This window comes from Mollisia scopiformis (genome assembly GCF_001500285.1).
Source record: "Mollisia scopiformis unplaced genomic scaffold LY89scaffold_5, whole genome shotgun sequence".
Taxonomy (NCBI): Eukaryota; Fungi; Ascomycota; class Leotiomycetes; order Helotiales; family Mollisiaceae; genus Mollisia; species Mollisia scopiformis.
This window is the reverse complement of record NW_017263585.1, coordinates 744758-768284: the sequence shown is the minus strand read 5'-3', so window position 1 is coordinate 768284 and position 23527 is coordinate 744758. Positions and strand designations below refer to the sequence as shown.

At 47.1% G+C, this 23527-nt stretch overlaps 6 protein-coding genes, 2 non-coding genes and 1 pseudogene across 9 annotated transcripts; 2 read left to right on the top strand and 7 right to left on the bottom strand.

The window, feature by feature from the left end:
* Nucleotides 1–21: 21 nt before the first annotated feature.
* LY89DRAFT_681733 (uncharacterized protein) lies at nt 22–897 on the top strand (the record flags this gene model as incomplete). Its single annotated transcript, XM_018214361.1, has 3 exons — nt 22–96; nt 149–441; nt 585–897. Coding segments are annotated over exons 2-3 (274 nt in total), but the record flags the coding sequence as incomplete, so codon positions are not given.
* A 194-nt stretch (nt 898–1091) lies between these two features.
* On the top strand, nt 1092–2420 carry LY89DRAFT_681731 (uncharacterized protein). Its single transcript, XM_018214360.1, has 4 exons — nt 1092–1246; nt 1299–1319; nt 1628–1811; nt 2031–2420. The coding sequence occupies exons 1-4, from the start codon at nt 1115–1117 to the stop codon at nt 2330–2332; spliced, it is 639 nt and encodes a 212-aa protein (XP_018075479.1). The 5' UTR covers nt 1092–1114; the 3' UTR covers nt 2333–2420.
* Nucleotides 2421–3652: 1232 nt separating this feature from the next.
* LY89DRAFT_427335 (uncharacterized protein) lies at nt 3653–4319 on the bottom strand. The gene is made up of 2 exons (XM_018207447.1): nt 4246–4319; nt 3653–4189 (listed from the first exon to the last, which is right to left on the bottom strand). The coding sequence occupies exon 2, from the start codon at nt 4043–4045 to the stop codon at nt 3731–3733; it is 315 nt and encodes a 104-aa protein (XP_018075478.1). The 5' UTR covers nt 4046–4189; nt 4246–4319; the 3' UTR covers nt 3653–3730.
* On the bottom strand, nt 3869–5731 carry LY89DRAFT_427326 (Metallo-dependent phosphatase). The gene is made up of 5 exons (XM_018207446.1): nt 5517–5731; nt 5096–5406; nt 4624–5025; nt 4246–4545; nt 3869–4189 (listed from the first exon to the last, which is right to left on the bottom strand). The coding sequence occupies exons 2-5, from the start codon at nt 5273–5275 to the stop codon at nt 4097–4099; spliced, it is 975 nt and encodes a 324-aa protein (XP_018075477.1). The 5' UTR covers nt 5276–5406; nt 5517–5731; the 3' UTR covers nt 3869–4096.
* Nucleotides 5732–7486: 1755 nt separating this feature from the next.
* On the bottom strand, nt 7487–14613 carry LY89DRAFT_778739 (uncharacterized protein; the record flags this gene model as incomplete). The annotated part of the gene is made up of 12 exons (XM_018222234.1): nt 7487–8277; nt 8328–8706; nt 8839–9336; nt 9390–9693; nt 9744–9844; nt 9893–10711; nt 10778–12870; nt 12920–13535; nt 13595–13653; nt 13704–13860; nt 14032–14160; nt 14217–14613. The coding sequence occupies 12 exons, from the start codon at nt 14611–14613 to the stop codon at nt 7683–7685; spliced, it is 6147 nt and encodes a 2048-aa protein (XP_018075476.1). The 3' UTR covers nt 7487–7682.
* Nucleotides 14614–17175: 2562 nt separating this feature from the next.
* LY89DRAFT_t16 lies at nt 17176–17256 on the bottom strand. The gene has a single exon. It is a non-coding gene; the product is annotated as a tRNA-Arg (tRNA).
* Nucleotides 17257–17465: 209 nt separating this feature from the next.
* Nucleotides 17466–17541, bottom strand: LY89DRAFT_t15 (annotated as a pseudogene). The gene has a single exon. The product of its transcript is annotated as a tRNA-OTHER (tRNA).
* A 257-nt stretch (nt 17542–17798) lies between these two features.
* LY89DRAFT_t14 lies at nt 17799–17878 on the bottom strand. Its single transcript has one exon. It is a non-coding gene; the product is annotated as a tRNA-Trp (tRNA).
* A 1907-nt stretch (nt 17879–19785) lies between these two features.
* On the bottom strand, nt 19786–22392 carry LY89DRAFT_665576 (uncharacterized protein; the record flags this gene model as incomplete). The annotated part of the gene is made up of 2 exons (XM_018212852.1): nt 19786–22302; nt 22360–22392. 2 exons carry the CDS (start codon nt 22390–22392, stop codon nt 19786–19788), a joined length of 2550 nt encoding a protein of 849 aa, XP_018075475.1.
* Nucleotides 22393–23527: the final 1135 nt, after the last annotated feature.

The window sequence follows — 23527 nt, the reverse complement described above, 5'->3', positions numbered from 1 at the left end:
TTGCAATCTCCAAAGACCGACCTCCTCTTTCATCGTCCAAAAAATTCCTCAGCGACTCGTCGCAGACCTTGAGACCTCAACGACCGTCAATTACATGTGCGCGAGATTGTTCTTTGTCGACTCATTCAATTGCTAATTGTCAAATCAGTTCATCAGGAGCGCGACCGCCTCGGGCACCTATCACCTCCAAAATGCCTTCAGGATACTCCTCTCGCGAAGACCCTGGTCAGATGAAGAAGAACAAGCAGTCAATGGCGGATCTCAAGCTACGACGTCTCACCGAATTGAACACTCGTCTGAGAGAGGATTTGGAGCGCGAGCGTATCCCTGTGTCCCAGGCTGCGAAGAGCATTATCAACTACACCAACAGCACGAAGGACTTCATGGTGCCATCAGTTTGGGGAACAGTCGACAAACGCGAGGATCCGTACACACCACAACGTGAGTTGATTCTTTTACTGCTTTTGGTGCTGCCAGGCTCCGTTTAGAACCCACAGACCTTCCCTTTGAGCAATGCGCAAGCTTTGCTCTTGAGCATCTTCAATTTTTCTATTCATTCAAACACATTCTAATACGATGTACAGAATCTGGAGGCTGCTGCTCGGTGATGTGAGAGGTGGACAAATCGAATATCAGACAAGAATCAACACTCGAGAACGATAGGATAGAATGCTCTGTGCGCTGCTTCCACGATGAAGAGAGTGGAAAACCACCAACAGGCGTTCATTGGCGTACGGGATTAGTCTGCAATAATACCTCTCTACAGCGTTGCATTGAGCGAAAGGCGGTTGGTTGTCACTTGTCATTATGAGACTGCGACGACTCGGGGAGGAAGAGCATGTAATATTTCGTGTTTGCAGTAGTTACTTCTTGTGTATAACTTTTCACGATGGGACATGAGGACCTTTCAATACAATAGCAGGCCGGCAAATGGCTTCTGATCAATTGAGCAGATGTTGAGATTGGAAATTATTGCCTCTCATTTCGCTCTGTCAGCTTTTGGTGCAGTGTGTTCCCCAGTCCAATCTCGGCAGTGCCAAGCGGAGCTGCACCGGACAAAATCTAGGGAATCCAATATCAAATTACTTATCAGATAGGCAAACGGTCAACATCGATGCCACAAGCTGTCAACGAAAAGCCACAATCTCTTGAACTTCGTAATCCCAGTACAATTACAAATACCAGCGCCGAGATGGAGCAAGGACCATTTCCCCGCGTCACAATCCAATTCTGCACGCAATGCAAAGTATGCACCTCACTTCCCCGAGAATCACAGACCACTGACACAATCATACCAGTGGATGTTGAGGGCAGCATACGTTCGTTCCATCTCATCTTTTTCCTCTCTGACACTGCGGCACTCTAACTCCGTTCCCAAAATCCTCCATACCCGGTTTCAGCCATCACAACCTGCATATCCAGCCAGGGCGGCTTGCTCTCCCCGCAAATCCCAAGTATCAGATATTCGGAGATCTTGCCGACACGTGATGCGTGTCACGATCTCTCCCTCTTGAGGATATCTGTTGTGGAACGAGGGAGCTGCAGGCTACGGGAAGATCTCAAGCCGCTTTGCTCATGCTCCAAGATTTGAATGTCTCAGATGTCAGTGGCTGATTATTGGCGATAGTTTGCTCAAGAGCTTCTGTCGACTTTCTCAACATCGCTTGGAGAAGTGGCATTACAACCCTCGACGGGAGGGACGTTTGTGGTGCATTTGTATAATGCTGTTCCTGATGGTTCTGGAGTTGAAGGAAAGGTGACCATACAGCAACATTTGTTGTGGGATCGCAAAGCAGAAGGTGGCTTTCCAGGTATGTTTTGCTTTTGATTCTAAAACGCTTTTCACTTCAAGCAAGAACTACTCTTACAGTACCATCATCTTCCTCTATGAGTCTCGGTCAAGTAATCTTGATGTATACCAATTCATAGATGTTTGCAGAAGCATATTGCTCTCTCCACACCGTTCTCTCTAAGCCAATCCTCCCTCTTCCACCCAGGCTTTTTTTGCTCCTTGCTAATACCATCTTCAGAAACAAAAGAACTCAAACGCCGCGTCCGCGACATAATCGACCCCTCTCGCGATCTCGGACACGTAGACGGCAAGAAAAGCACCCCAAAACCTCCTCCTACTACCACTCAACCAACAGCCCTCCCTCGAGCCATCAACCGTCTCCAATCCTCTGACTCTGCAACGGGAGAGAGGAAGTTTACGCCCATGGATGTAGACGTTAATTCCAGACCTGGTTCCAGTGGGGCGGAGAAGGTGGTTGTGGAGGAGCAGGAAGGAACGGGGGTTTGTAGACCGAGCGAAGATTGTGAGGATTGTGGTTGATGGTCAACATTTGGACAAATGAGAGATGGAGATGGAATAACCGATATGTAGAAATAAGGTAATGCTTTATGTTTAATGAGTAACGGACGTTGAATGAAATAGATGTCCTCGATTTTTACATTCACAACTGCCGCGAGCCTGACTGATATGATTGATATTGATATGTATGTATACTACACTCTACTTCACCTTCTATAATTCAGGCTGTGCCTCAAATCTATCTCCAGAAGTAAAACCCCTGTTAACCAGCAAGAGTAGAAATCTGCAACCCTGGTAACTTCAGAACCTTACAAGAAGTCCAAATATCAAAACAGCACGCAGTAACTCTGCACTAACCAATAGCCTCGCAACCTTCACAACTCTATTCCAGCTGAATGCGGCCCAGCTTTGCTACTCCAGAAAAGGAAGAAAAAAAAGAAAAAAAAATTCTTTTCGAAAGAATTGAATAGCAAAACCTTTCCTAGATACCAACCAGAGAGTATCTAGGGGGGTAACAGATTCAAGCGAGGTGTAATGAGTAAACATCGTAGCAGGAAACAAGAATCTGAATTCGATTGTTCTGGGCTCGACCATTCGGCCGCCCTACTGCTCAAGTACACATCTTTCTGTTTTTGATGCTAGGAAAATGCTTATTTGTTTCTATATCCCAAGCAAGCCTGGCGAGCGCGAGCTAGCCCGAATCGGACTATCGTCAACAAAAGGCAAGGCTGAGCTGATGAGACTGGTCAGACCCTAACTTATAACCTTTTCCATAGAAGAAACCTAATTGAGATTTAGACCTCTAAGCACTCTACAGAAAGCTTCTTATCATCCCATGACTCCTACTAAACATCAAATAACCTTAAATCATGCATGATAGAACCAGTCAGCACGCAGAGGCCGAACAAGTGGATGTAAATCACAAGCCGATAATGCAGCCACGAGTCAACAGTCATCTGGGAAACTAAACAAGATGTAGGAAATTAATTTGATTCACCCGCGAACAGATCAGCGTGAGCAATTGTGGCAGAAGAAACGGCTACGGAAAGAGGAGGCCACCCCAGTTATCACTTGCGCACAGAGAGAAGAGGTTTCGTGCATGCACGAGTCAATCCACCCCACCAGTTGGACGAACCCCGCAGTCGAAAAACTCCCCAACCACAGAACGCCCCTCCGACCCCACCACCAACCACACTTCCAGCAAAACCAAGCAAGGGCGAATCGAGAGTGCTACACAGACAAAGGTAACCTTAACATTGCGTAGAAGAAGCAACCTCTCCCACATCGTAATCTCATATACACACAAAGATGCCTTTCCTAGCCTTGCCATGCCACCAACTAGCCACGAAGAGCCAGTCTATAGAAACCAAGTCCGAAGAAAAACCTGCTTGTCCATCAACCCGTTCTTTTGTGTAACTTTCATGTCGTGTCGCTTTCAAAGTCGTAGTTTCGTGTCAATCGCGATGTATGGTCGTTGGTCGTGATAGCTCTGCGATGAGAAAAAGGAGATGTGTACAGTTGGGATACGTCGTCAAAGAGGAAGCTTCGTAACGCAAGGTACGCACGCGTACCAGTAGGTATGTTTATGATGAGGAAAAGAGTCGTCAAGATCGAGAAGACGTTCGGGTCTGGCAAAAATCGATCGATCGAGGCGTACGCGGAAAAAAGGCAAGGCGGATCGAGGTGCGTGGGCGAAACATTGTCGTGAGACTCGAGGGGAAATCGCGAAGGCATGCTTATCTGCGTCCGAACCTGCTATACACAAGAAAGTTCGTAATTGTTCATTTACTTTTTGGACTTCCTCGGAGGAGTGACGGGCCTACTGGCACCAAGGCCACCGTAAACGTACTTTTGTTTCTTCTCCGCTGGTTTCAGGATCTGAAGATTAAAAGTTAGAGAGAGTTCGCCTGCTTCGGGGGTATAAGGGCACCAACCTGGAACGAGCATAGCAAACTCTCATCCACGCTCATCATAGCTCCTGCATTATCAAACTCGCCGCAGTAATTGGGTGCACTGAAGAGTGTGACCAATTGCCGCTTTGAGAAGAATTCGTAGCCGTCTTCGACAACTTGATGAGCTCGGCATATCAAATCCATGTCATGCTTCTGGAGGAATCGAGAGACAACATCAGGCCCGAACGTGAATGAGACACCTCTGTCATTTTCACTCCAGCCGGTGATATCCTTGTCTGGGTCGGACCAGAGAAGATCGCAGAGTAGACCGCAGTCAGGAATCTAGATTTATTAGTAAGAGCTCAAGCCCTCCCTCGATGCGCCGAGAGACGGCAAGAAAAAGGAAAAATGTGCACTTACATCAGTTGGGCGCATGACACGACGAATTTGCTCCATAGAGTTCAAGTCAGGGCTCAGACCACCATGCATTGTGAAGATCTTCTCGTCAATGATTGCGGCGATTGGGAGGCAGTTGAAGCAATCAGTGAAGGTCTTCCAGAGCTTGATGTTATACCTCCTCTTGCACTCATCGTAGAATCCATAGATACGGTTAATGGAGGCGCATTCATGGTTGCCACGAAGGATGAAGAAGTTCTCCGGGTATTTAATTTTGTACGCAAGGAGTAGGCAGATGGTTTCCAGAGATTGCTTGCCTCGGTCGACATAATCACCAAGGAAGAGATAGTTTGCCTCCGGTGGGAATCCACCATACTCGAACAAACGCAGCAGATCATAATATTGGCCGTGGATATCACCGCAGATCTGCAGAAGCATATGTTAGCATATTCGGCTTTGTTGACTTTGGCAGAAGGCGGAGAGTGCAGCTGCGTACCTTGATAGGAGCCTCAAGCTCTAATAGAATCGGTTGCGAGATGAAAATCTCACGAGCCTTTGTGCACAGATAACGGATCTCTGCTTCTAGCAGTTGTACTTGTTTGCCTGGTCGGCTTCCTCTGACCTCCAACAATCTATCAATGATGGAGTCAAGATCGACATCATTTTGGTCCGCCATGGCTTCTATCCTCTCTTGGAAGAAGGGTGACGGGGTTCTGGTTGTGGTTTCCGCAGTGAGAGGGGAGGGGGGATTATCTGCTTCCTAGAATTGTATTTCGCTGTATGGAGGACTGTGAATCACTTCCGGTACTGTTACGCGTGGCGGATTAGCATGCGGCTGACAAAAGTTGGGAGGATGCAAATTTGGTGGGCGCGATGTGGTGAATGTCAACGCGCTCTGCAGATGTCAAAATACATACAATGAAGTAATGTCGGCCTCAATGGAGCTTTCTGCAGAAAGCTACGTCAAAGGTAGAGGGCGCAGAGACGGCACACGAGTTTGAAGTATTCGCCGCAGGAGACCAGATTCACCACAGGGACCACAAGAACGGTGAGTAACGTAGGGTGTGGTATCGTGAGGCTGTATATTCACAGCTATCGTCTTTGATCGCTTGACAGCGAAATATGCGATGAGGGTGAATGTATTGTTCGTCGTTGTGTTTTGGGACTCGAGTTGTTGCGGGTTCGTTCGGATTTGGATTTGATTCTCAAAACAAGCGCGGGTCTGCCTTGATAAACGAGGACGCTTCAAAAAATGGCTACGGCTGGAACTCTGCTCCGTACCGGATCAGATGGAACGCAATGGCCGAGTCGATCTGCGTGCAATGAGAATCTGCTGGTGTATCGTTCGACTTGGGGGCAGAGGGCGAATATCGTCGGATACTTTTGTGTGAGATTCGTCTGTGTTTGAGAATTCGTGAAGCTGGGCGCTGGGCGTGCTTTGTGGAATGCGCGGTGTGGGGTTTGCTTGAAGAATGTAGAATGACTACGGTAAGTGGGATTTCAGAGATATCGTCAGTTCTTCAGTCAGTCAGGATCTGCTGGGTCGTCGCTGCCGTCGATGAGTCTCGATGGGTGATTGTTGGTAAGAAGGGGCAAGTTGCTTCCAGCAGCAGTGTTGCCTCAACTCTCGACCTCCTGGCTCTTTGCTCCTGGGCTGGGCAAGCTGACTACAGGCCTGGGTTTCTCAAACAGACGCCGCCTCTGCTGTAGCATCCAAGCAGCGACGAGTTCTGGCGCTTACGCTGCGCAATACTACGCCGTACCCTGCGAATCCCGAGCCGCTTCAACACTCCTTACGCAGGATGGAGGCCCAGCAATTGGCAGCAATTGGTTCCGACAACCTCGAATGAGCTTAGTTGTACTTTTTTTTCGCAGACGGCGAGGAACGCCAGTGACGATTTCTCTCCACTTTATCAGACGCACGCTCTCCACATGTACAGCAAATACGAAACTGACGTAGAGATGATTGGAGAGTTTGGGGATCTGACTCTGTTAATTATCATTCATCTACAAAATATGATATGTTGCTCGCGTGTCATCGGTTGGGATCGATGATGGCCTATTATCATTATGCCTTCGGATCTTGGATACTAATAAAAGATCGAACTTTCTGGACTTCAGGGGTGCAGATCTTATGATTGGTATAAGTAAAGATGGTCTCATCAAGATCTTCCCTTTCATGAGGTTGCGCACGGTTTGTAGCCTGAGCAGTCTCAGACACTCGTGATAGATATCTAGTACTGCGCAGAGCACGAATTTCTTTAGGGATTTCTGAATACTTAATTTATTTTGTTTTCAAACCTACATGTTATTTCTCAATTGTCAGATGTACCTAATTCTCGAGGTGATTATACCGTCCCGTCAATTGCACATTCATGTGTTGCATCTACAACATTTGCGATATGAGACTGAGTGATACAACACATCTTATACCTTCGTCGGGTGACATCTTTATATTGACCCTGTATGATGTTCAAAGGTCTACCATTGTTGTCTCGTTACATCTTCAAAGCACAGGTAGTTAGTAACAAGTAACGCTCTTTCTGATTGTTGTAAGTATGGTGGCAGGATTTGCGTGTTGTGAATCACTGCATAGTTGCATCTAATCTCACCCAAAATAAATGATGAATGAATGTCATTTGTCCTCTGATTCAGACAGAAACTTCCTAGAATTGTGATCCGGTATCACAACAGATTGTTTTGTTGCTCAACCTGGACGGCGAAGACCTCTTGTATCACATCCAAACTCGAATTGCTCATTCTGTGATTGGTATGGCGGGAGTCTCCGTCGTCCAAGTCTGTCAAGACTGGAGCTGCGGGACGTGTAGAATAAGAATTTGTTCGTTGAAAATTTGGTCGCTCAGCATGTAAATTCACAGGATGTGTTCTTGAACTCAAGGGCCGAGGAAAGCAGTGGTTGATCAGAAATCCAATAACAACAAAATCAAACTCCAAATCCACACTCAATCCAATTCAAAACGCTACTTTTCCAATTTGTGTCAATTCCAGTCTTTTCAACGCCAATCAGATCGTTATCCTCAATGCTCATCAATTTAGTCACCAGCATCCACACACATATCCCCTCAAACATTCCCGTTTCGTCCCAAAACCAGATGTGCAATAGTACTAGCATACGGACCAGGATGAAACGGCTTCTCCAAGTCAACGTTTTCATCTGAGTCCCGGGTGTTAACGCTTTCATCTGAGTCAGTACTCTGTTGAGAACCTTCGTCGACTTCCGTAGGGCGCTGAAGGCTTGTATCGAGACCATCACGACCATCATCACCCACATCGCTATCATCATCATCATTGTAGATGTCTTCGGAGCCTGCTTCAATGCCATCTGCTGCTGTTTTCTCGCTTCCCTCCGCATTTCCACGAGCTTCCGGCTCAGCGGCGGTTGTATCGTCATCTACCGGCAAAGCGACTTGTTTCCGAGTTCTCTCCTCATAAAGATCAATGTCCATGGTGTACGCTGTCAGAAAGTGTAGGACGTGAACTTCGCGGTCGCAAACCAATTGGTCACCATTTTTCGCCGTCTCAATCTTGTCTTTCGGGTCAAATCGTCGCACGCGCCCAATTGCCTGTCTCATCGTTGCATGGTAGCGATCGTGGGCATCCGTCCCAATGGTAAGATACGGTGAGAAAAAGATGACCCATTTTGCGGCAGTCAGATTACTATTAAGGACATTAGCAAGTATTCCACATTGGCAATCTGGCCAGCTTACCTGCCTGCGGCTGAATCATCTTCAATGTCAATGAGCAGAACCGTTGCTTTATTCGCTGTAGTCTTACATTTTACATCTTTTCCGGTTTGGAAATCAGCAAGAACAGTGTCGAAATTGTTGAGCGGCTTGGCTCTTGCGTCGACCAGAGTGGCATACTGAAGATACTCGAGATCCATGGCACTTTTGAGTGTATTGAACGTGGTCCTAGTCCCGTCGTCGTTAAAGAACAACAAGACCTTCTCATCCATGTCTTTGATTGATTTCAGCTTGGCCATCAACTGATTGATCTTTTCGCCGGGTATCGAGGCTGATTTTGCTAGCGAAGTGACTTCCTGATCCACTTTCAACTTGCTATCACCAATCTTTTCATGTGTTTCAACTCGCACGTTGCATTCATTAGTAGGACATTCATCGAGATGCTGTCCAGAACAAACCTGGCCGCAATTTGTGGTCAAACATGTTGCTAAGTGCTCCCCAGAATACAACTTGCAGATCGTGTGTCCACACCTACTCAGGATGATTCTCTCCTCTGGTGAGGTTATCGTCTTGAGGCATTTGGCGCATGGTACTTGCTTGACTGTATAGCTGTCGAATATTGCTTGGGTAAATCTGAGTGAGCGTTGTCGCTTCACAGCCTCTTCGACAAGACTAACCAGATTTCCAACAGCCAGGCGGAAGGGCTTTTCCATTCGATGCATGAATTTACCGTAATGTTTCACCATGCCGGATGGATACGGTTCGAAGCTATCTTCTAGCTTGATCTTCTCTTTGTCTTTGGCTTCTGTTGCAGCCTTGTTTCTGTAGGGATCCTGCACCTCCACATCTTTAGTGAAGAATAAGTTCCAGTCATCTTCAGTTACATTTTCGGCAGCGGCTAAGACTAACGGTGTTATCTTATCCTGAATGCCGGCATCTCCAAAAGTAACTGCAGAAGACTGCAAACGCTGCTGGAACTCTGCGAATCGACCACGGCTTGGCATACTCTCATCTTGATCTTTTAGCCACATTACTTTCTTCAGAATAAGCTTGATATTCTCGAGACAAATCCGTAATCTTCACTACGGAGATCTAGGATTATATCGTTGGTAGACTGAGACTTAGACCTTTGACAAGGGCTGTAGTGCGCCGCGCGCCAAAGTAGTGTAGCGTCGGTGGTCCCACGATGTCCGCTATTCAATTGTTCATCGTACTCGCTTATCTTGTCTGGTCTCTTACTGTAAGCAGCGGTTCTGGAGCTGGTGGAGTTCTCTGGAAGATCTGGAGCTGCTATTCCGTGCTCGAGATCAAGGTAGCTCAGTCGCTCAGCTGGAGGCTGGAAGACAAGCTTGATGTTGTCAATCTTTCCGATATGTACACTACTGGCGTCCTAGTACATGTCAGTTCCAAGTGCCAATGAAGAGGGGGAAATAATATCACTTTTCGAAAGTACTGATTCAAGAAGTTCTGAGCAATATCATGCCTTCGCTTCTTCCAGGGAAGTGATGGAATAGACCGATGTATTATGAGTTTCTCGTATTCTGTCATGGAATATTAGTTGAGACGCCCAAGCAAGAAAACCAATTTACCTGTCAAGTTCTTGGTTGCACGGGTCCAGTCCTCTGCTGGAATAGAAGAAATGTCGTCAACACCAAGTTTGATTCCTATCAAATCAGCCATCAGCTTGACGTCCGCAAATCCATTTCGAGGTGGAGTAGCGGAAAGGAGCCACTTCGCATGACTCTTGACTTGTCGCAGCGTTTGGCCCGTGTCTGGTTTGATCTGTTGAAACTCGTCGATGATCACTCGTGCAAAGCTGAACATTTCGAGGACGATTTCCTGCTTCAATTTATTGGACTCGGAGAGACCGCTGACGTGGCCCTTGATTTTCTCGCAGGCAGTTTCATACCACTGCGACTGGATTCGAGCAGGAGGTTTGCTCTCGAGTTCGGCCTGGCCACTTACTCTCGCCAAAGCCTTTAGATACGGAGCGTCATCGCACAGCGTCCGTGGCATGAGGATAATGTCGGCGTTGCGGAAATCTTGGACCGTATACTTTGCAAAGCCTTGTGCCGTCAAGATGGTGCAAATCTTCATGGACGGAGTGAAGGTCTCGATTTCAGTCTTCCATTGTTGGACAATATGCCGGGGGACGAAGATCAATGTTGCCTTCGTAGGTATGTAACCATGTAACTCCTCGCTGCGCACCTGAGCATGTTGTATCAGCGCCAGTATTGTCGGAGTCTTGCCAAACCCAACATCAGCGGCCAGAATTCCCACTCGTCTCGTAACTTTTCTTGTCGCTCTGCCCCACACTCGGTAACCGAATTCAGCACATTCCGCCTCGACAATCTCCTCTTCAGTAAAAGGTTCTGGGTACGTCTCCTGTGACAAAGCCCAATTTGCAGCTCCAAGTTGTTCCTTCCGCAAAGGTTTCTCGGAATTTCATGATGGGAACTTCAGGTCTGAGATACCTTCTTCACTCTCACACTCTTTGAACCTGCCCAGGATATCTCTTGGCATAGACTTGTCATCTGTGACGAGTCTCCACTCTGCTTTGATATTATCTCGATTTCCATCTGTAGTGAGTTCATCAACTGCTTGGTGGACCACCGTCAAAGGGTTAAGATGAATTCGAAAATTCAGCTGCTCTTCCTCAATACAGTAGGTTTGACTGAAGGGCGGCGGCCTCAACTTCATTTTCCTCTCGTATTCTCCTGCTTGAGCAGTGTCCTCGGAAACTGCGACTCGACTTTCCCCCTTGGAACTTGCCAGAATTCTAAACAGTTTTGGGTGTTCGGGGCTACATTCGAGACACCGTTTTTTTACCTCATCCTGCGAGACCTGCTGCCACGTTTCAAGTCCCCAGATGTGGGGTTTCATCACAAGGCACCGAGCAAACAGGTAGCGAAAATCTGTGTAGAATCTTAACGCGTTCTTCTGGTTGATCGTAACACGTACACTCTTTTCATACCTGTTTGCAAACTTCTCCGCAATCTTGGCATTGCAATCGAAGATGGTCCAGGTATTGCTGCAACCGAGAAATTCCACCGAAGGTGCCAGTGGTGGCATGGATAAGTGCTGATATGTGATGAACTCTCCAGAAGAATTGCCCACTGGATCAATGCTCATGATGTCGTCAGTCGCCACCTTTGACCATGTTCCATCGACGTACAGAACCACAGGAATTTCGACGACCGGCTCTTCAAGAGGGCTTTCGTCGAGGATCGTTCCTTCATAGTCCAACTTGCTGTAACGCTTCGATTCGCTATCCGCAATTTCCTTGAATCTGATTTGATCAAAAGCGGGCCGGCATGAAAAGCGTCCAATGTTGCGTCGATACTCCCCAAATCTCAGTCTTCTCGGGTCTTGTGTAAGTATATAGCAATGTCCTCTGGGGTCACCCATCTGTCTTTGGTGATCATAGAAGATAAACTGAGGCTGACCTCCTGTCTGGACCCTAGCGTGCAACGAGTTGAAAGCCTGACCGCATTCTTGGTGCAGTTTGTAATAGCCCGTGACATCGAATTTGTCCTCCTCATCTTGGGTCTGAAACGCGAGAGAGAAACCGACGGAGACCTTAGTGTCCAAGAAATCAGGGATACCACGGAGAGATTCGAACGATTCCACAAGACCGACATCGCTCTTCAGTGTCAAATGTATCTCTCGCTTCGAAGGCACCCAAAGCTCCAACATCCCAGCGGTAATTGCTTGACCAAGCTCCGGCTTCATTCTTGCAATCGGGAACTGTTCAAACTGAACACGTCGAGGATCATCAAATGACCAGTTCGTTGCAGCTTTTGCGTAGAGGAGCCACTCCACTTCATTCTCCGAAATTTGAATCACGGCTTTGGCATAATCCGACTCGTATGTGACACGCCAGATATCCATACGCTCTATCGATGTCATGAACGTGTGCGAACTCAAGGCTTGGCTGATATGACCCAGCAAAGCCTCGTCGCCGATCTCAGTGACTTTGAGCAGTTGGTCGATCTTTGTCTCGTCTATCAGAAGAACTTGATTCAAGGTTTTCTCGAAGTCTGCCGGATTTTGGTAAGCTTTAAGCGAGGGTGGCCGATAATCGTGCTTCGGATTCTTGGGATGCTTCTGGCATGAAGTATGAGAACAAATACGACATTCCCAGAATGTCTCGTGCGCTGTGCGGTGGGGACCCTCGCAACCACAGAGTCTCCGTGTAGATCGAGCTTGTGCTATGGCTTCATTCGTAGAGAGTACGGCAGTTCTGAATTCAAATCTGTCTAAGACTAGGTTTCGGAAATTGTAATCCTTGCAACTGGCTAAAGCAAGCAGAGCTGATATCATGGTAGCCCCAATCACTGTGGAGCTCATAGCATTTCCTGCCAAGTTCTGGATTTGTTTGTCTTTGAGATATGATAGGTCCATTCGATTTGGTGGCAATCCTTGAAGAATGAGGGTTTCTCTGCCTGTCAGCTGTCGACCAAACACGGTCAACCAGGGCTTTCCGGCGGGTGTAATGCATCCGAAAATGCCATTTTTGTCTGTTCCTCTATCTCTGTGTATGTTTTGGCTTACATCGAGAGATTGACTGTTGTAGATCAGCATATATCAAATTAAATCCCTACAGAAGGACCTACCTGTAGTACCGATCGTCATATCCTCGTTTGATTCCTCGTAAGTGCGAGATCTCAAGAACATCCAAGATACGATTCAACGGAGGATTCTTTTGAGTCCAAAAGTCTGGGATAGCCCGGAAGCCGCTCTCATTCCATAAGGTCAACGAACGACCGGTTCCGAGTGCTAGATTATCTCTGAATCTTCTCATTTTGATTTTGCAATCCTCCCAATCGTCCCTTTTCGTCCTTTTCTCGATTTCAGGGTCACCAAATTGAGAAAATGCTTCTGGTGTCTCTTCCGCAGACAAAAGCAACATGGTCTCAGCTGAGACTGCAGTCGTTTGCTTGAAGCATTTGACGTAAGCTTCCCATGTCTCCAGAAGCTTTCTCGCCTCATCTTTTTCCTTGAATAAGTCCAGATCAACACACAACATGTATCTGCGATTTCGAGTTTGTGGTAGGTAGAAGTCTTTGATATCAAGCTTCAGGATCTTTGCCATATACCTCTCCTTTTCAATATCTTCTTCAATCGTCCTCCAGATAGCGTCTGTTGCGATCACGTTCTCGAATAAGACAACTTTCGGTCTCGACTGCGTGATGTAAAGAAGGATACATGAGAAGACATGGCCAGATTTCCCTTTTCATAAAGAGTCTTCCTGCTGTGGTTCAATCTTGAGAAATCAACACAAGGAAAACCAGCAACGAGAATGTCGAGCTCTGCAGGTACTTCGGCTTGACTTCCGTAGACCGTCGTTCTATGCATTATCAGTAACATATTTCGAACCATGAGGTTAAGACCGCTCACCCTTGATAGTGATGGTCTACTAGAACGAATTTTGTAACGTCTCGGAAAATTGAGACATCCGGCCAGTTTCGAGCAATATATCGCTGTTTGAAAGGTTCGATTTCCGCGCTGAAGCAATGTTCATGTCTGAAGCGATATTCTCCTGTACTCTCGAACACTGTTCAATATAAGAAATGTATCGTCGTTGGAGAAGGATTCACCTTACATTATTCAAAGAGTTCCAAGGCAATGATTGGGCACTCTGTTCCGGAGCACATCGTGCCTATTCGCAAAGGGCGCCTCTCGAGACCGCACAAGAGGACAAAAAGGTCTTGTTCGCACTCCGTACGAACCTTATAAGTCATGTGGTCAAACATCTCTTGTAAGGTATTGATCGGAACCCCATTGTATGAATGGTCAAAACCGTACGCCCATTTCCAAGAATCAGATTCAACCACGTCGTCTGCTTTCTTCGCTTCTAGAACCGATTTCAGATCTTGTTATAGTTTTCACAGGGGGCAGGGTAGTACTCACTACGGTTCCCTGTTTTGTTATCATCAGCCCCTTTTTTTGCCTCGCCATCTCCTCCGTCGTCGTATCGTTCCTCACCACTCCATTCTCCAATCCCATTCTCTTCATCGCTTTCATATGCATCTCTCCCTTCTCGAGACTCCAGACCATCATGTTCGATGGTACCCTCATCGGGGTGGCCGCCTTCAGAGTCATCGTCAATCACTGCTGGGTCATTCCCTCCTTCTGATGGGCTTCCCTCGCTCGTATTTTCTTCGGAGTCTCTTGAAGCAGCTTGAGTAGGAACGTGTGACTGCACTGGGCCAGCATTTGCAGGAGGTGCGGTATTGGTAATTGGTGGACTCGCTTGGAGGTTCGCCCTTTGGTTTTCGCGCAGTTGTCCCCGTGTTAGCGGCGCCATGGATCCACCGCTCACTTAAGGAACGGAGTTGCAACAGTCTGTTTCAAGCCAAGTTACCAGAGGTACGACGGTGTTGCACAGCTCATCCAAGTCAATCTTGGACGAAATCTTGGGAAGTCTGATGGAGCTGAACAAAACGGGAACTTCCCAGCATTTATAGAACTCATCTCGTCCACAGACAATAAAAGGTCCCGTCGCAATTGGAGGCATCTGTAATTCAATGATAAAAGGTCTAGCATGCTGCTCAAGGCGGGAGTGCGCAGCACGACGACCTTGCAAGATAAAGGCACCCCAAAGAAGATACATCTTGAGATCTCTTCGCAGCGATATAACAAAGCTGAGGGTTGATTGACAAGCCGGCTAGACTTTTGCAACTGAAAAAGCATTGAAAGGGGCAGACTATAGTGAAGCAAGAAATGTAAGGTACAAAGTACCGTACGGAGCGTTTTCTGTCTGCATACTTCCACAGATGTATGAAATATAATAAAGAGTTTGGTGAAAGGGAGCGGTTAACAAATTATTCCTTATTATTCCTTACCTAATTACCAAACGTGGAGATGAGAAGGCAGGAAGGAGTGAATCGCGGTCGTTGTAGACCAATTGTATGACTCAGCAAATGCGGCCGCGCTTTCCCAGCCCCTTTTCTACGCAAGTTTTCGCATTCACTTCGATAGAAAGACAACACAAAGGCAAACTATCAAGGTGGGAAAGCACCCAATAATCACTTCTCGTATTAGACGGCTGATTGTATCTTCTGGAGCTGCCAGCAACTTCGATGCAACAAAGATGCTCATTTCCCCAATGAACCATGACGATGACGATGATGCTGAAATGTTGATTTAGGTGAAAGATCTCGGCCATGTCCACAATTGTGCTGCACCCTCCCCTTCCTTGCCTTTGCAAACATGCCTGCAGGATTGTGGAGACTCTTGCCACTATTTTCCTCAATTGAGGAAGAAAAACTACGAACCTCCATATTAACTTGAAAGTGCAGTATATTGATTGATGAAGTCATTGCTCATGTTTGAAATTGTCAAGTGCATCAGAACAACACCCAGCCAGCTAATAAGTCAAAGTCGTGTGAGCTTTGCTTTGAAAATGTGCTGTTTTCTATTGGAAGAGAGCAAAGTACTTTCAACAAAGGCAGCCACGGCATGAAATGAACAAATTGCTTTGTTTACTCAGTTCTACTCTGCTCATGTGTCAAAATGTTCTGCTTTTTTGAGATTTTAGCTCTGGAATTTTGTTACACGTTACGATTACAAAAGTTGCGCATGATTCCAAGGCTGCAGGGCTGCAAAAGATTACCAGCCTTGAGCGACCATTTTCGTTATAGCCTTCTGTAAGCCCGCCCACATATCTCAAGTAGATAATTACGTGAAACCACAATGTACATCCTAGATTTAGCTAATATGGCTCTGATAAGTCGTACAAAATCTAGTTACATGCATGCATATTTCTTTCCTGCCTTTGCTTCTACCAAGAAACAGCACCACTTCCCATGTACTCTCCTAGATTCTGAAAGAACATTTGCGTAAAAAAACGGGGCGCCTACAGGCTTTGAGGTCGTGTTGCCAAATACAACCGAAAGCCTCCATTTGTCAAGTGCAAAAGGCTCATGCTACTTCATATGCTTTAGTGAGGTGTGCCTCTCGCGGGAAATTTCAATAGATTGAAAGGTTTGGTGAAGGGTCTTGAGTTGAATATCAACATAGGGAAGATCGCCAATCCTCATTGCTTGACTGTCTTCGAAGCACTGGGCTGATATTGAACATTGCGACTGCTTCGCAATAATGAATAATCGGTCTGGCTCTACACTTCCAAACATCCTACTCGTCACTGCCATCATACTTTTGTCAAGTATCTACAGCACATCCTTAAAGTATGCCTCTCTGAAATGTTGGAACAGTCTACTGTGTTGTAACCAAAGGTCAGTAGTCACTTGTAAGAATATTTAACATAAAATAAAGAAGTTCATGACTTCTTTTGCAATCAAAGCAAAGCATTGCACCTCCTCTATACAGAGGGGATGACGTGCTACTACTACAGCAAGAAGATTTTTCTGTGTTTTTGACCAAAATACTTTTTCCGCTTCATATGATTTAGTGAAACTTGGCTCAGCCGCGGGCGAGATCTTGATTTAAAGCATACAAGCTGTCTCCGCTTGGAAATGTCTGACTGTCTATAAGCCTGTGAGAAGTCTTGAGTTCAAACATGATTAATTTGTTTTCTAATTTTCACAGAAACGGTCGTTGATGGTCTAAGGAGGGCAGACATCAATCCCTCGCCTATCATGGGAAGATAGCCTGCATAGCTGACATGCATGAACTTGACACCTAGGTCCACCTCTCTGTCACCGACTATCTAATATCATCTCCAAGTGTCGTTACATTCCTCCTTGTTACCACATCCGTTATCTCGCTCTCCTCAACATCCCTCCTCGTACAACAACAGCGAAAAAACTCCACTCTCAAAAATTGTCCAAACACCAACCTCAAAAGAGATCACAAACCCCCGAACCACAAACCCACGAAAGATCAAAAAAAAAAAAAAAATCATTATTGGCCTCTGCAGGAATCGAACCCACATTCGACTCTCCCCGGACACTCGGGACAGTCCGTGTTACCATTACACCAAGAAGCCTTTTATTTTCTTATACTAAAAAAACGCTTACTCGAATCTATAACTTGCGTGGATTTACGGGCCGGGCGAGTGAAATGTACGCTTCGGACGCATGTCTCTTTGACTAGAAGTATGCTTCATGTTTATCATCATCAGGCATCGTTTCCTTTACACGCAAAAAGGATAAGAGTTCTGCTTGTAATGTACGGAGGACTAATTGCAAAAAATGTAGGCCTTTCAAGGATTCGAACCCCGCCAAGAGGTATGTCGAATCGACAACCTCCTTGCTACCACTACTAAAAGGCCCTTCTTTCTTCTCACTTGTAACCAGAACACTTCTTCAGATGTACACGTTCAGCGTTTTTCAGGACAAGCGCAACTGAGATCTGTGCATAGCGCAAGCGTACCCTTCTTTAGCCAACGTCCCTTCCCATCAAGCATCGTCTCCTTTCACACCCACGCAAAAAAGGTATATTCCAAACAACCGCCCAAAAATCCAATGCTCCATCCTCTAAATGACAACAAACCACAAAAGACCCAAAAAAAAAAGAAAAAAAAGAAATTAGCCTCTGAGGGAATCGAACCACCAGTCTTCCACCCAAAGCACTTGGGGAGGAATGTGTTACCATTACACCAAGAAGCCTTTCTATTCTAGTTGATGAATGAAAATCACTTATCTCGCTCTATGTGTCACTTGTGTTTTTGGGATGCGCGCCTGTCTGCTTGTAAATGATATTCTCTGAATCATGCAGCCGACGCTTCTATCATTCTACAGCGATGAAACTACAGACGCAGATGCACATTCAGACTCTTTGTAATGAATTCGACACTTTTGATCTCTTGATCTTGGATTAGTAAGCCTCTAGAGGATCTGAGAAATGCATAGGTCATGGACATCGCAGCAGCCACGAGAGTTCTTCGATTATAGGTATTTTTTCTAGATGACTATGACAATTTTCCATGGACAGACTACTATTGAAAATCCCTCGCCCACACTTCAAACCTATCTCAAAGACCGGAACATCCCCGGATATTCAAAACTCCAAGTAACTCCTGCTACGATCCTGTCTCTTTGTTTCCTGTCTCTTTGTTCCCTGCCTCTTTGTGCTGTAGTTGGGGATCACGTGGGGAGCTAAGCCCTATTAGGCTTAAAGCTAGGGAGCGCTACTTTCCCGGGCTGATGACTAACCGCGTCTTAGTCACGTGCCAGCCGTAGCTAGTCCTAAAGGAGATAAGAGAGGAAGCTCGGACCACTGCTTTCGAATATATCTTAGCAGCTCGTCCTTCGACCTTCTTCCTCTCTTGTCTTTCTTTCCACCTACGACGCGTAGCTCTAGGTCTAATGAATTCCCTTCCTCTGCACCTTCTTAAGAGCAAGCCGTGACAACTCTAGGATATTTTCAAGCCACACCTACTGGCACCATACCCACAAGCTCCCAAGTCAACCATAGACATTCAAGGACGAATAAGTTACCATGGCATCCTATACGGGTAAAGCTTCTCTGTCACCGCTCGAGATATCCTGGATCCAGTGAATTTCAGCATCCTGCCCACCTCCATTTTTGAAGCAGCCCATCTTGAATTGCCGACAACTTCACCGTCATCAGTGTCGGTGAGAATGTCGGTCAGTGAAGGGGTGATTAGCAGCCTATTATTTAACGAGGCTCTGGACCGACATTGTGGAGTACTTGAAAGAGGGCGAAGCAAATAAATTGTACCACGCAATTAAGGTAAGCAGGGCTTCTAGGTACCGAAGATCAAAACGAGCATTACAGAATGTCAAGGCACGGATTTATCGAATAGTCACATCATATGAAATGGGCCAAAAGATGAGTATGTATGTTCAACAGCGGGAAAAAATTCATTATGCCACCCACCCCCTTTTTCCGTCCCATCCACACCAGACCCACATAGCTAGAGAGAGGGAAAAGCAGAACTCGAATCTCGAAACCCCACACGCTCATGCAATACAACAACAAAAAAGGGAGTTATGCCATCATTAAGAACCAGAGAGTTTGCAACGTTAGAGATTAGAAAAAACGCCCCATAACCCAATCCTATAATCCCATATTTTACAAACCCTCACACACAAAAAAAAAGACGATCTCTGATCGCGTCCAAAAGCCAAATCAACCCCATGCAGAAGGAGATCTAGCTCGGGAAGAAGAAACCCCAACATAACCGAAATCATGTAGGAATGCCCTATGTCCAGGAAAATAAGAAAGGCAGCAAGAAGAAGAAGAAGAGACAAGAAATGTGGATGGAAAAAACGCAAGCAGATGACCGTCCCAACCCGAACGCTATGCATGAACGAGACCCAGAACCCTATGTGAAAAGAAAACGTATCGAGCTTCGAAATGCCGAGGTCGATGAGAATGTGAATGCTGCCGTAATTTGTAATGCAAAAAAGGTCTTGAAGCCGAATCGGAAAAGGAGCAGAGATGCAATGCAACTTTTGGAAAGACCAGGGTATCAAGAACAGCCTCCCAATGCAACTTCCCCTCACATCTGCTTATGCGGTCGCCCAATCAAGAGGATCGCTTTGAACATTCAGCCTAATGTTCGACCACTATGTATTGTTTGTTGACTGTTGGCTCGAGGTGTGGTAGGACTCGGCCGTATACTGTTGGCAGGACTGTAATCTGGTCCGCCAAAGGGTTGGTTGGGATTTCTTGAAGTATCCCATCCTTCTTCACTTAAAACGCTGAGCCAGCCGTTGCCGACTTCGTTTCTCAGCGCTTCTAGTTTCTTTCTGTATAAATCTCCACTGACTTTCCAATCTTGTGAATCTTTCACGTTCTGTGACTTGATCAATGGAGCGTCGTACGACATCGTCTCTATAGGGGGTAGTCGAGGGACCACTGATGTGTCGATACGAGGCATGTCGGTTTGACTTTGTGATTGTCGAGGCTCGGAAGGTACATAAGACGGCACTGTTCGAGGTGATGGATCGGGACTCGGTGCTATCCCGTATCGACTATCAATTCCTGATACTGAGCGTGTTGCCTCCTCCGCTGAGAACTTGACAGCAGGCTTGTGTGGAGAAGTTTCTGAGGTGGACAGATCTACTATCCGCCGTTTTGGTGTCCTCCTTCTCCGCCCTGATGAGCTGATGTTGATTTCGCTCGTGGTTGCAGTTGGTACGGGACGCTCTTTTCGGAGGACAGCAGGCTCTCGTTGTGCTGGATAGTCGATGATGGGCTTGTTGACTTCCACGGCAGGGAGACCATAATCTTGTGGAGGTGGTTTGACCACAGGAACCATAGGCTTCTCGGCTGCCCGTTCCACCAATTGGCGACGCTCACTATAACTAGGGCCATATGTATCGATGAGAATATCTTCTGTGTATCCAGGGGTATTCCGGAATAGGTTGAAGATAGTGATTCGATAGCTGCTGTGTGTCTTTGTGAAGGGGTTACCAGACACCCAAATCTCTCTTATATCCGGAATGCCAGTCAATCTGGCCAACTCTGTTGGATCCGTCATTTTATTGTCCCGTAGATCTAATCTCTCGAGAGGGTATAATCTTTCCACGCCGGCAATTGATATCAATCGATTCGATCGAAGGTTGAGGGCAGTTATTGCTGGCAGAGGATTTCTTGTCAATGAATGAAGCGAATCAATCATGCAGTTGGAGAGGTTGAGAGCTCTGAGGGCTGTAAGGGATGCTAGACAATCAGGAATCTGCGAGAAAAGGTTCGCAGAGAGGTCCAGCGAATGTAGTGTGTTTGCTAATGGAGACAAACTAGACGTAGAAACCGATGTAAGCCCATTGTCAGCCAAGCTAAGATGCTTGAGAAATCTCCATTTCGATGAAGGCAGGATTCCCATGGCGAGAAGATTTGACGAGCTACCCCGCAGGTTGTGCCAGCCATCTGACATGCTCGAATGTGAGCTGCCAGATCCAGATCTCTTGACCTTGTATGATCCCCTGAGATGACCATGCGCCGAGCCAGTCCTTGAACTTGGTGGTCGGACAGGAGAGTTGCTCCTCGGCCTTGACTTGGTTGGTGACTTCGCTCCATCAGAACCTGATCGCACAAGTGAAGCACCCCGGCCATCTGCCTCATCACCAATATGTACTCGCTCGTCTGGAGATCCAGGCGCGGAATTGGATTTGACCAATTCGGCGTGTGGCATAGTCGGGCTTCGTTTTGGACTCGAAGAAGAGGCTACCCATGTAGAGGTTGGTGACATTTGGGCTTTGGAGGAACGGCGTCGTCGTTTGTCCATATCGTCGAGTACGATGTTTATGAGAAGGTCCGCTGGGTCGTCAACACCTGCACGTTTCACTGTCAATGATCTCAGCTGCTCAGCGAGACGGTCCCAGCCGAAGAATTGCCTGATATCAATGTCACTGATCTCCAAAGCACTGATGTTCTTGAAAGCGAGAAGGGGCACAGCGCTGTCAAATGGAAACTCCTCATAACCTTCGATCAATCGAGCTCGACGGTCCGGAGCGAGTCTCAAGCAGGGGATCTTGGTAAAGGCCGAGTATAGGTACTTCAAGTCTGCCTCAATCTGTGCTTTCTGCTTTTCTGTTCGGGCTGCAGAATTGCCAGAGCCCAATCCAAAGCTGGACCAGAGAGAAGACATTCCAGACATTACACTTCGAACACTGGATACCGAGTGAATGGATCCATGGTCCGAGCCTCGACCTTTGGGCCGTTGGGACTGGCTTAGAAATGAGACATAGTTTGTCGTCGATGTGTCATGGATGTTCTCCAGTCGCACGTTCATGGGTCCTACAGCGATACCAAGATCTTCAAAGCGCGAGAGCAGATAGAAGAGGTGATGGGGCGTCAAGGCAAGTTTGGCAGGTTTGATATTATGGGACGCGAAAGTCAGGTAGGGGAGGGAGAGGGCAGCGGCAAGAGTACTCGATGTGGAGGAGGAGGAAGCAGAGGAAGGAGGGTTTGTCGCCGTTGGTGATGTGGGTGTAGCTGAACTGCCAACGGCACCCGTTGTTGCACTCTGGGACGAGCCATTCTTAGGAGCTTGTTGGCGTCGTAATTGTAGAGCATTTGCGAGCGCCTTCTCGTGCGTCCGAACAAAGTGGGCCAAGTTCTGTAGAAATCGATTGTTAGAAATTTCCTCTAGAGATTAGGGAGTCCAAGTGTATACCTTTATGAAGAACTGTCCATCCTCAGTGTCCATCATTGAGAATGCATATGGTTTATCGTGAAACGGAAATAGAGTCTACAGCCCTTCGGCGGGATAAGAAACCCAAGAGAAGGCTATTCACTTCCTTGTATCTTTACGACGGATCACGGAAATCTCGTGTGTTGGACGTACGACTCGGCGGGAAGAGGGGGGTGGTCGAGGCGGTCTGCGTGTAACACAACATTAGCTTGCTGTCTGAATGATAACGATGGAAGATAAAAGTAGTGGTGCGTGAATGAATTCCGGAAGGCCATCCGTCAAATCTCTCCAGCCTCGAGTTCGGGTTGTATGTGCCTTCTGTATGCGCAGGCAGATTTCAGAGAGACGACATGCTTCCAAGCACGACGGAGGAGTGCATATGACTTATCACCGCGCGCGTCCAACACACATGAGACGCTGTGCACATAAGGGTAAGGAGAAGTCAGAGTACATACCTATACACCGGGAGGGAGGAGTTGTCGTCGGGGAGAGGTGCTGGGCACCGGCGAGCAACACAGCTCTGAGCACTCACACAACTGAGGCAAAAGGAAGGGATCGTGAGCGAAGGACGTCTCGGGCGAGTTTAAGAGGTCGACGACGATGTCTCTTTGGGAAAAGTTCTGCCGCCGACAAGATCTCGCAGTGACCAATAGTGGAGATGGGTGGCTTCACTTGGAGTTTGTGTTCTCATGCGGGCTGCGAGTTCGGTCGAGCCTTTCGTTCGTGCAGGCTCCACCACTCGGCCAGGATGATATGCGTCCAACGGGGTTCCCTGTCAAGGGTTTCGAGGTGCAGCACAACAAGTGCAGCCGGGACGCACACACGCAGCAGAGGAAGAGAAGACAATAAAGTAAAGTCTGCGGTACGGTACGGTCTCTGGCCCTATAGAGGAGGAGGAGGCAGGGCAGAAGGAAAGAAGAGGCAGCTTGAGGATGGATCAGGGAGTGAGTTGAGAGGAAGAAGATAATGCACGTCCTGGCGGGAGGAAAAAGCACTCCAGCTCCCCGGATGAGACCGAGATCTGGTGGCAGCAAGTGGCAGGAGAGGAAGCAGACTTTGTACAGATGGAGGCTTTGGTGGATGGGTTGACGGTGGTTGACAGGTCTGCGGTGGTGGTGGTGGATGTATGAGAGCAAGCTGGTGAGAGACT